General features: G+C 37.1%; 1 protein-coding gene across 1 annotated transcript in view; it reads right to left on the bottom strand.

The window, feature by feature from the left end:
- Positions 1–4,645: 4,645 nt before the first annotated feature.
- Positions 4,646–12,924, bottom strand: part of LOC143037404 (uncharacterized) — a 48,602-nt gene continuing 40,323 nt past the window's right edge. Inside the window, exon 2 of the mRNA XM_076205541.1 lies at positions 4,646–8,366. Coding sequence (XP_076061656.1) covers positions 5,298–8,366 — 3,069 coding nt within the window. The 3' untranslated portion in view covers positions 4,646–5,297. The remainder of the gene's footprint in view (positions 8,367–12,924) is intronic.

The following is a 12,924-nucleotide window of genomic DNA, read 5'->3' as shown; positions in this document are numbered from 1 at the left end:
TTCACAAACAGCCGCTGATTGGTGAAGAGAAGTTGTCTGCTGTGACAGCAGAAAAGCGAGCTCGCAGAAAGGAAACGACAGTCAACAGACCAGAAACAACACACAGATGCGACCTATGCGACCGTAACTGTCACTCTCGCATCGGTCTATACGGTCATAAAAGGCGCTGATAAGCCGAGCAGTCTGGAAAACTAACGGACTGATATATATTTTACAAAGGATTACAAAGGCGGAGCATGCCGACAGGAGACTTTTTGGTCCATATCTAGGTCGGATGCGAAAAAAATATTAATAATGATAAATTCATAAATAAAAACGATAATAATGTAAATAATAAATAAAATACATAAATAAATGTATGGGTATAGTTAAATTAAACAAACAGGTAAATAGTAAATAATAGTAAATTGACACATAAATGAGAATCAAACAGACAAATGATAACAAAACAAAAACAAATAATATAAAATAAATGATAATCATTACAGCATCTTCCTTAGGTGTCTATTTAAATTATTTTTAAAGCTTCGAACTGAACTACATTGCACTACCTGTGCAGACTCTTAAAGCTTCGTACTTAACTACATTGCACTGCCTCTGTAGGAAGTTTATTCCATTCATTAACTACACGGTTGGCAAAGTTGTTTCTACCCACTTCCAAATTTAATCTATTTCCGGACAGTTTGAGACCATTGTTTCTTGTCTGATTCTCATTCAGTGTCAAAATTTTGTCACTTTTGATGTTGTCAATTTCCTTTAGAATTTTAAAGGCCTGTATCAAGCTATTTCTGAGTCTACGCTCTTTTAGGGAAAACAGATTCATATGTTTTAGTCGATTTTCGTATGATTTATTTTTGATATTTGGAATTAGTTTTGTGGCTCGCCGTTGTCTTTTTTCAGTCTGTCAATGTCTTTAATGAGATTTGGTGACCATACGGAAACAGCATATTCCAGATGTGGACGAACTAACGATTTATATAGCTTGTTAATGAGTGATGGACTTTTGAAGTCAAAAGATCGCGCAATCAGTCCTAGAATCTTTTTTGCTTTCTCAGAGGTTGAAATACACTGCTTGGATGATTTGAGATCGCTACTGATAATTACGCCGAGATCTTTTTCACTATTCACTTTTCTTAACGAATTTCGAAATAACTTCTAATCGTACTTCCTGTTATTTTTACCTATGTGCATTACCTTACATTTACTTGTGTTAAATTTCATTAGCCACTTTTCAGACCATTGCTGTAATTTATCTAAATCTTCTTGAATATCTAATTGGTTTGAGTGATCATTTGCCACTCCGCACAGTTTTGTATCATCAGCAAATTTGGAAACAGTATATTTCAGCCCATGGTCTATATAATTTATATATACTATGAATAGAAGTAACCCAAGAACGGAACCCTGATGAACTCCACTTGTAATATTTTCTTATCTAGAAGTTTTTCCATTTAAAACAACTCTCTGTTTTCGATCATTCAACCAATTACAAGTCCAACTTAATAGGCTACCACTTATTCCGTGTGAAGCTAATTTAGTAAGTAGTCTTTCGTGTGGGACGGTATCAAAAGCTTTTGCAAAGTCTAGATATATTAAATCTATATATATTTTTGTTGTTTTAATTCGAGATAACTGTGTTGTAGAATTCGAGTAAGTTAGTCACGCAAGAACGTTTCCATCTGAAACCATGCTGGCTATCATTTATCAAACGGTTATTTTCTAAATGATTATAGTTTCCATTATTTTTCTTACGATTGAAGTAAAACTTATATATATATATATATATATATATATATATATATATATATATATACATATACATATATATATACATATATATTTATATATATATATATATATATATATATATATATATATTTTTTTTTTTTTTTTTTTTTCTATGGGAGTAACGTTAGCTAGCTTCCATTCTCTTGGGACATCTCCGAATATGATGGATTTCTTGAAAATAATTTCTAACGGAATGACAATCTCATTTTTCATTTCCTTTAAAGATTCTTGGATGCCAACCGTCAGGCCCTGGTGTTTTATTAACTTTGAGTGTCTCTATACATCTTTTATTTTATTTTATTTATTTATTTATTTATTTATTTATTTTTTTTTATTTACCGTAGTGAGTAAGTTTACCCTAGGCTTTTCACAGGTTTCAGTTTGGAGTTCACTTTGAGGTATTTCGTTTACGAGCTAAAATAATTGTTCAAGATATTACACATTCCTTCATTTGAATATTTAAGTTGGCCGTCAGTAGATAATAGTGGACCAATATGATTCCTAACAACATTTTTATCTCTAATGTAACTATAGAATTCTTTGGGATTCTCTTTGGATTTATCAGCGATATTCATTTCGTATTGTTATTGTTGTTTTTTATTGTCTTTTTCAAATCTCTGTGTTGATACATAACTTTCATAGTCATTAGATTCACCCGAGCACTTATATTTCATATAAGTCTGTCTCTTTTTAGCAATACTTTTTTCAGTTTCTTTGTCGAGCCACTTTGGGCGAGCCTGATTTGGAGGATATCTGTCCTTAAAAGGAATGTAAGTATGAATCATCTTAGTGAACGTATTTTGAAATATTTCCCACATATGATCTACAGGTCTTTAGCTTAATTTTGCCTCCCAATCTGTAAGCTGAAGCTCCTGACGTAGTACTATGAACTGAGCTTTACTGAAATCGGGTATTTTAGAAACACAAGTATCTATTCAATTTTTTTTTAGGAGTTTGAATCTAAGTTGTGATCGCTATTTGCAACAGTTTCACCGACTTCTACATCAGTTACCATGCTTTCGCGGCTAGTGATCAATCGATCAATTAAGTTTCCATATCTTGTGGGCTCTTTTACATGCTAAATTAAGTAATTGTCACCAAGAAAATCAATCAAGCGACTACCTATATGGCCATGTTCAAGGGTCATCCAATGTCAGTAAAATTGAAATCATCCATTATCAATAAATCCCGGTTGCAGAAACTAGACAGTTCTTGAAATAACAGTTTGTCGTCTGCTAATGATAAGGTCTTTGGACTATATATTACATCTACATTCATTTATTGTCTATTTGTTTGGGTTAACTCAGTCCACAAACTATCATATGCATCCTGTTTCATTTTCTCTAAAACACAAGCATGGACCTTTTTTTAACGTACAACAGAACACCCCCACCTTTCTTGTGGTTTCTATCCTGATGAAAGTGTTTAAATCCCGCAATATTAAATTCAGCTTCGAACTCTGTACCATTTAACCATGTCTCGTTTATTCCTATAATATCGAGATTTTCGCTTTTGACATACGCCTGTATTTCTTAAAATTTGCTTCTAATACTACGAGCATTAAAGCACATGGTTTTAAGAAACTCGTGATTATTTCTTTTTGACACATTTTGAGTTTCAATATCATGTCTTACATTATAATTTTGTTTTTTTATTAACACCTTGCTCTATATTATTATTTGGTCCTTCATTGACATTCAATGCCTCATTAACATTTCTCCCATCAAAATTAACATTTCCCCCATCACGGACATCTGATCGCTCACGGTCATCCGATCTCTTTTGTACACTTTGTCCCCCTACGTCACCGCGATTCACACCGGCCTCCCGTCGTTCATTGACATTCTGTCCGGCATCCCTTCCTAAAATTATATTTTGTCCTCCAGTGACATTATATCCTACCGTGATATTTTTTCCTCCACTATAATTACATCCCATCGTGATCTTTTGTCTTCCACTGTCATTACATCCCATCGTGATATTTTGGCCTTCATTGACATTCTGTCCGGCATCCCTTCCTAAAATTATATTTTGTCCTCCACTGACATTATATCCTACCGTGATATTTTCTCCTACAGTATCATTGCATCTCATCGTGAAATTTTGTTCTCCACTATCATTCCATTCCATCGTGATATACCCATGGTCAGTCATGACCGACAGAGGCTGATGAGGATATATACATATATATATATATATACATACATATATATATATATATATATATATATATATATATATATATATATATATATATATGTGTGTGTGTGTGTGTGTGTGTGTGTGTGTGTGTGTGTGTGTGTGTGTGTGTGTGTGTGTGTGTGTGTGTGTGTGTATAGTAACAGTGGATACGGTGTCGAGCTTATGAGTAGATAGTCGTAAGTTTGATCCCCTGAACCTGCTGCCGACAGCCCTGACAGGAAGAGAGGTGACCCAACCATTGGAAAAAAAAAAAAGAAAAAAAAAAAATCCGGCTTGCAGCAACTAGCAGGGCTTGCCATACAGGAATTTCTCACTTTCCAATTCGTGGGAATGGAATAGTGAGTTTAAGTTCTTAACAGTGCGGCAAAATTAAGTTTCAACGAAGAGATATTCTTCATTAGAACTGGACATTCATCATTCTAATAAATTGTAGGTTACAAGCTCCTACGAAGTGATGCGACATTATATCTCTAATTGTTTAGATCTATTGTACAACAGTTTTATTTTTCATAATAGATCTATCACAGAAAATAGCAATGTGAAAAGATAGCATAACTTTTAGGAAATCTAGAGATATTTGACTTAATTCTGTTCATGGGAAGAGTTAGCTGGATGCAGTACTGGTTCAGGATTTTGTAAATGAAATAGAGAGAGGTAACTTTTACAATGTTTTTTTATTTAAATAAGATGCATTATTTTCCCACAACAGCAGGAAATAGTGCACAATGCCTCCAAGAAGGTACAAGAGTCTCTTCTGGTCTTTTTTTGCAAGACAACAAAAGAACTGGAAAGGAAAAAGTTATTTTCTGATATATTTTCTTTAGATTCCTGGTCATGGAATCTTTAGGTAAAATGTAAAATGTTTTAGCCCAGGCCACCAAAACACGAGTATATTGCATAGGCGTTGAAACAAACTTTGTTTAGAGGTTGCTAATCTAGAGTTATTATCCGGTGTCTAAGTAAAATACTTTCAGTTTATAAGCGTTCACATATTTATGATTTAGTACACGCATAGTGAACGATTTGTGTACTACAAAACTTACATAACCTGGAGTTCTCTTTTATGTACTTAGTCAGTCATGGGTAGTTTGATATATGTTTTACTAATACTAGGAGTTTATGGAATTAAATTCTATTGTTGACCCATATTAGCTTTTCTTTCCAAATTTATTTAATTTTTTTGACATGCTCACCTCCAACTACACGATATCATTGATCTTCTTTACGCATGAAAAATTGCAGAACTGTGATATATCAAAGAGCTATAAAAATGAAAATGTTCGATTTTCCGACGAGTAAATCAATCCTCAGTACATGATGGGTCGGTAATAGTTGTATGCGTAGGGACGATATTCACTGTACGAGGGAGCTGACGAGGCTGCATACCCTTTGTAATTGGTAAAAGGATTTTGGTTTCTGCGTGTGTCGTAGTAGGTGGACTGCTCGAAGTAGATGGGAACATCGTCTTGCATAAAGTCGTCGTTAAAACTGTCGTCGTCGTGACTGTGATAATCATAATAGACATGGTGATTGTATCTGTCGTATGACTGGGGAATGAAAGGTTGACGATTGAAAACGTCAAAGTAAGTGGGACTTTGGGGATATTTGGGACGGTATTGCGATTGGAATGGGTACGATGCATATGAACTCCTCAAGGGAATTTGAACATTTCTGTTTGTTTGGTATAGGTTGTCAGTAAAAGAGGGGCCATATCTCTGGTACTGATTTTGGTTATCCTGAAACATGGAGACTTGGGGTTGCTGGTGGGTGTCTCTTGGTGGAATGACCGCGGTAGGTAACATGTTATTCGAAGTTTTGTCAGGAACTTCAAGGACCTGTGGTTCCTTGGCCTCCTGGATTAGTGGCATGATAACCCAAGGTTTCTGGAAATCATCGTTCTCTTCAGCAGAATGATAATCTCCTTCATCTTCAGCCAATTTTTCGTCCAGAGGTAGAGCTACTCTGCTTGCATACTGGTAAGGAAAAACAGGGAGGTTAGAACTTGGGACGTCGTCTTCGGGAAAAATGATGGCTCTGTTATCTTCTTTGAATTGATCGTTGTAAGGTAGAATTTCGACTATCTCTCCAGGAATAACTCCTGGAGGTACGAAGTCTTCATCTAGCTCAAAGACCCCATCCTCATCCTCATCCTCTAACTCTTCTGAGATAAACCCTATATCAAAAGGTGTTTCTTCAGGAATGACTCCTGGAGGTACGATGCCTTCATCTAGCTCAAAGGTCTCATCCTCTTCCTCATCCTCATTTTCAAACTCCTCTGGCTGTCCTACATATGAGATAACTCCCATATCAAAAGGTATCTCTTCAGGAAGTGGTGCGATATCCTCTTCAGGTTCCATCAGGAGTTCTGGAGAAAATGGATATTCTGCCACTGGAGGAAGTGGCCTCAGCTCCTCCTCCGGGTAAATCTCAACAGGAGCAATCACTGGAACAATGCCATCATTGAACCCCATCACCACGAAAGGTTCTTCCTCATCGGCTTCTTCAGGAGTCACATCGAAAGGAGACACTTCGTCTTCTTCGTTTTCCTCAAACATCACGGAGTGTGGTTCTTCATATGTTTCTTCATCCACGACATCACTGAACTCTACTAGGGGTTCATCAGGATCTTCAGGAAACGTGTCCTCTGCCTCAGGAACTCCTACTACGCCTACTTCTCCATCCTCATGTGCGTATACCTCCAGATCGGGTTCCTCTTCACTGATGTCTTCTACAGGTATAAAAGCAACCTCAGGTAGGGTTCCTTCACCTGGAAAAGGTTCAGATGGGAAATCTTCACCATCAACTTCTGCATCGATGATTTCTCCATGAATGTTTCCATTTTCATCTTCTACGGCAAGAGCAATGATATCTTCATTGGGACCTTCCTCCTCAACGACTAACACTTCTTTCATTGGGACAATGCCGTCATCTGAAAACGATTCATCGGGTATTTCTGCAATCAAAACCTCTGGCTGTACTTCGTCATTTTCGTCATAAATATTTAGAATGGGTAGTTCATCGACGGGACCTCCTTCATATCCATCTTCAATTGGTTCCTCCATCGACAGATCATCTTCATCTTCTTCTGAAGAGTCCTCACTGGCTACCTCTGCAACAAAAACCTCTCTTTGGATTTCACCGTTCTCATCCTTTTCCATAGCTACCACAAATTCGTCGCCTTCATCATCCAATCCTACAACAAATACATTGGAGTTTTCATTATTATCTACAGGAACTACAAAACTGTCATCCATCACGGGAAAATCATCAACAACTTCTTGAGGTTCATTGTTTGGAATATAAAGAACACCTTCTTCGGGATCAAGTTCTTCAGTTTCAATTTTGTACTGGAAGGGTAACCCCTCAGGACTGCCCACAAGATCTACAGGGACCCCTTCCTCTTCCACAATTTCTCCATCGTTTTCAGGGACGAAGAATAGTTGAGGTTCCCCTTCAATCACTTCTTGAGAACTGTCATCCTCACTGATCAAGGGTTCTTGTGAATATTCCACCACGACGGGTGCAGGACCATTTCCGATTATCTGAGGCCCGGTGATTACGCCTTCTTGATCTATGATGATACTTTCATCGTTCAAAATTTCGAATAGCTCCTGGTCAGTTCCATCATTCTCGAAATTAATTTCTTCACTGAAATCTTCCTCTCCGTCCATGACTCCAACAAGTGCTGGTACGTTTGCGGGGACAGACTCTTGGATACTGCCTTCCTGACCTTCGAGTGGGAAGCTGCCGAAAGGTATGAATGGTATTTTGTATTCCTCCGGTACTTCAAAATTTTCATCAACTGGAGCCTGAGACTCTTCGCCAACTACTGGCTCCAAATATGTAACTGTGTCATCCTTGATGATTGGTACCTCAGGTACATCGTACTCAGTAGGAATTATAGACTCTGGAATAACGGGAACCATTTCATCCTGAAGTTTCTCTTCGTCATCCTCGACTGGAATTCTTTCTTCTGGTGCCGCAGGTTCTTCAATCCCAGATGACACTTGAGACGCGTCTATTTCCGTAGGAACCTCTTGTTCCTGTGGCTCCTCAACGTTATCCACGGCAGGAGGCGTTTCTTCTGGTGCCGCAAGTTCTTCAGCCACAGGTAGTTCTTTAGTCTCTGGGTTTTTATTTTCCTCTACATTAATCTCGGATGACACTGGAATTTCCACTTCTTCCACGTTTGGATTTAGGTTTAACGGTAGAGGGCTTGCCACTGGTTCATGGAGGTCGATGGCATTATCTTCTGGGTTAGCACTTAAGAGGAGTTGTAGCTGTTCGTTCGTCAAGGCCGGAAATTTCCCTAACACCTCCTCCTCGGGGACAGGAAGAGCCGAGCCGAGGGCCAGCAAGCTTGTCACCACCAACACCTGTAACGAAAGGATTGGTTTAAGATTGTATATGAAACTGAAAATAAAATACAAATTAAAATTTATTATAATGTAGTGCAAGAGGCAGGAGTTTACTAGATGATCAGATGACTCATAACCAGAATGGCCAAAATTTTTGTAGATACACATATACATATCAATGAATCCGATACCTTTTTTCAGAAAACTCGCAACCCCAGGTAAAAGGACACGTAGGCGTCCAAATGTACTCTTACTTGCCTTAGGTGTAATTTCTAGGTCTGGAGGAGTTTAAAGTTTATAATTTGGAGGTCTATTGTGGAGTACTTGTTTTGTGATCTCAATGTGTATATGTTTTTTTATGGACTTATTGAGGAGTGCTGGGTATAGGTTATTGTAGATGTGTGAGTAGAATATACTGGAGATTTTTTTTTTTCTAATTGTATTCGCTAGGCTATGTTTGCGTGATATGGTGTCTGCTTGTTTTTGGAGACGTTGGCCACTAACGGAGACAGCATAAATAAGTCTATCGCACTCAATCTCATCTATGCGGGTGCAAGGGAGAGGTGGAAAAAGCCCACAAACAGCGGCGGGGTAACATGACCGGATGCGGGATGTAAATGTCCTCCCCCTCTCCTTTCTCTCCCTCACCACCCCCACCACCACACACTCTCACCCAGCACAGGACCACCGAGCAAATATTGCCACGCACCTCTCCTAAGGACGCATTCGCTCGTACATTTATACCATGTGATTTCTGTATTCCATTGTAACCCCTGAGGACGAGTCCCGGACAGGACTCGAAATTTCGGGAATGAATTATCTGCTTATGAGTCTGGTGTTTCTACATTTCCACCCCATATATATATATATATATATGTATATATATATATATATATATATGTATATATATATGTATATATTCATATATATATATATATGTGTGTGTGTGTGTGTGTGTGTGTGTATACATATATATATATATATATATGTATATGTATGTATGTATATATATTACAGAAAAACACTGGGAAATAAGACAATCTGAACGTTTTCGTCTATTAAAGGCATCTTCATGGAATACAAAGTGACAAAGACACAGATGCATATATATATATATATATATATAAGTATATGTTATATATATATATGTGTGTGCGTATATATATGTGTGTGTATATATAAATATACATATACTGTATACATATATATATATATATATGTGTGTGTGTGTGTGTGTGTGTATGTGAAAGTGTGTGTGTGTGTGTGTGTGTATGTGTGTGTGTGTGTGTGTGTGTGTTTGTGTGTATACATATATGGTATGAATATGTATATATATATATATATATATATATATATATATATGTATATATATACATAGATACATACATACATACATACATACATACATACATACATACATACATACATACATACATACATACATAACGTAATAGACAAGGTAGGGAACATGGTAAGGTCACACAAGATACCTCATCACCAGGTCGAGAATTATTTTCACTTATGGACATTTGATCACATGCGACGTTACCACCCCACAGGCCTGGTTACACTTAGAGAACATTCTACCTTTTTCTTAGTAATAAACTCATCACGTTTGTTTAAGCCTAAACTTAAATTAGTATTATTATCAAAGGTCTGCATAATATTTAATCCAGTCATATTAAGCACACCTCAAATCATAATATTAATTTAAATTTAGGCTTGTACAAACTTGATGACTTTATTACTAATATTTTTGGAATATTCTGCAAGTGTGTATGTATGCGTGTGCATGTCTGGTAATGGAGTACCTTGCGTGACCTTACCATGTTCCCTACCTTGTTTATTACTTTATGTATATATGTATATATATATATATGTATATATATATATATATATATATATATATATATATATATACATATATATATATTATATATATATATATATATATATATATATATATATATATATGCAACTGTCTTTGTCACTTTGTATTCCCTGAAGATGTCTTAAATAGACGAAAACGTTCGGACTAAGTTTCTTATTTCCCAGTGTTTTTTTTCTGCAAATTATTTTCACGTAATTTTGTGAATTACTACAAATAAATACGTACATGTATATATATATATATATATATATATATATATATATATATATATATATATACATATATATATATATATATGTATGTATGCATGTATATATGAAGAGTAAATCCTTTTTCAGAGAAAAAAACATGAACAAAGATACGTATATTACGATTACTGTCTATGATCCTCTTCAGCGTGGTTATACCAAACCTTTACTCTGGTCTATTTGCAATCCTCATTTACGCATATTCTACCACTGTGACATAAAAACATCACCACCTACGCACGCATGAGCGTGTGTGTGTTTGTGTGTGTGTATTTACCTAGTTGTATTTTGTGTGTGTGTGTGTGTGTGTGTGTGTGTGTGTGTGTGTGTGTGTGTGTGTGTGTGTGTGTGTGTGTGTGTGTGTGTATGTGTGTGTGTGTGTGTGTGTGTGTGTGTGTGTGTGTGTGTGTGTGTGTGTGTGTGTGTGTGTGTTTATGTGTGTGTGTGTGTGTGTGTGTGTGTGTGTGTGTGTGTGTGTGTGTGTGTGTGTGTGTGTGTGTGTGTGTGTGTGTGTGTGTGTGTGTGTGTGTGTCTTTCTGATTGAAGAAGGCAGAGGGGGAGGGAATGAAGATAAAAGAGACAGAAAAAAGCATACAGAGAAGCAGGTAAACAAAGATGTGACAGAGAGAGAGAGAGAGAGAGAGAGAGAGAGAGAGAGAGAGAGAGAGAGAGAGAGTGAGAGAGAGAGAGAGAGAGAAAGGGGGTGAGAAGGAGTGAGTGAGAGAGCAAGAGGGGGAGAGGAAGACAGAGGGAGAAAAAGAGGAACAGGGAGAGAGGGATAGGAAAGAAGGGGAGAGAGAGAGAGAGAGAGAGAGAGAGAGAGAGAGAGAGAGAGAGAGAGAGAGAGAGAGAGAGAGAGAGAGAGAGAGAGAGAGAGAGAGAGAGAGAGAGAGAGAGAGAGAGAGAGAGAGAGAGAGCGAGCGCGCGCGAGCCAGCACCGCTGTTCGTGTTAGGCACCGAAGTGATAATCACAGCTTACGGAAGTCTTCTCGGTGGGTCAAACTCATTTCGTGTTTGTTGTAGCTGTTGTTGCGTATGCTGTTGTTGGAACGAGGTGTGTAATTTAGGGGACGATTTGGTTTTTGCTGTGCTGTGACCTCTTTAATCTAGAGCCCGTATATTAAGCCTGGTACTGTTAAATCACCTATTAAAATTCATGACGTCTCAGTGCTGATTGCTGTAATTTTCTTTATGGTGGAGATGATTTTCTTTATCGCATAACTGTGTGGAACAACCATCATGACTTGTACCAATTTATGTAATTATATGACTGTATATATTTGCATGTTTCTCTCTGAATTTATCTATATAAATGTATATACAGTATATACAGATATGTACGAGTATATACAATAGTCATTGTGTGTATGTGTGTGTGTGAATGTGAGCATGCGTGCATATGTATTTGTGTGCGTGTGCGCTTGTGCATGTGTAAAGAGTCATCTAACTATATACCATAACAGTAACTTAAGTAGGTTATTGATACCGTTCTTTCAAACAACAAAAAAGGGGAAATAGATAGGAAGTGCATAACCTGGGACAACAAATGTCAAGATTGATTCGAAAGTTTTGTAAAATTATGAAAGATGGACCCAAGTCTAAATAAGGTCTTTCTGCATTGGGACTCCGATCGTACTGTCAATGAAGAAGCCCTTTCAATATGGTAACTAATTTTTTTTACAGATTTTATTTTGGCTAAAAATAGACGATTTAATGTAGCTAATGGGACACACACGGCAATAAATCATCCCGATTTTGTTCTTTGATTGAATAAAGTCGTCCAGTCTTAGCCAGAACAAAGTATAAAAGGGCCGTCAGTGTATTAAATCGGTTGATTTAATATGACTACCATTGCATGCATACATCTTAATTGCATTCGCATACAAAAACAGCATTCAAATAACAATAATAAATGAATACACGAAAATGCATATCGATGCAGTATGAAGTGCATGCAATACATATACACGTAAGCCATGTACACACGTGTACATAGACGGACATGTACAGTCTATCGTGTACACAAATGTACAATGCGCACATGTAGCACGGGACCATCTTCAAACGCACTTGGCATCGTAGATGTTATACAGCTTGCAACATTTCAATGTAGCATACCTGATCATGCAATGTGGCACATGCTCAAGTAAATTTTACAGGATAAGAACTACGTTTATGGGATCCTGTCTCTACACTTCCATGGGGTAAAGGTGGCACATGCTCATGTAAATTTTACAGGATAAGAACTACGTTTATGGGATCCTGTCTCTACACTTCCATGGGTTAAAGGTGGCACATGCTCACGTAAATTTTACAGGCTAAGAACTACGCTTATGGAGTCCTGTCTCTACACTTCCATGAGTCAAAGGTGGCATGAATGTAAACATGAAAAAAAATGAATTAAAGATTAAGTCCTTAACAAGTAAGCAGCCTTGAG

Source organism: Oratosquilla oratoria, chromosome 22, assembly GCF_046742065.1.
Source record: "Oratosquilla oratoria isolate Oo_2021 chromosome 22, ASM4674206v1, whole genome shotgun sequence".
Lineage (NCBI taxonomy): Eukaryota > Metazoa > Arthropoda > Malacostraca > Stomatopoda > Squillidae > Oratosquilla > Oratosquilla oratoria.
Note: the sequence above shows the minus strand (reverse complement) of the source record. Positions and strands in the feature narration are given on the sequence as shown.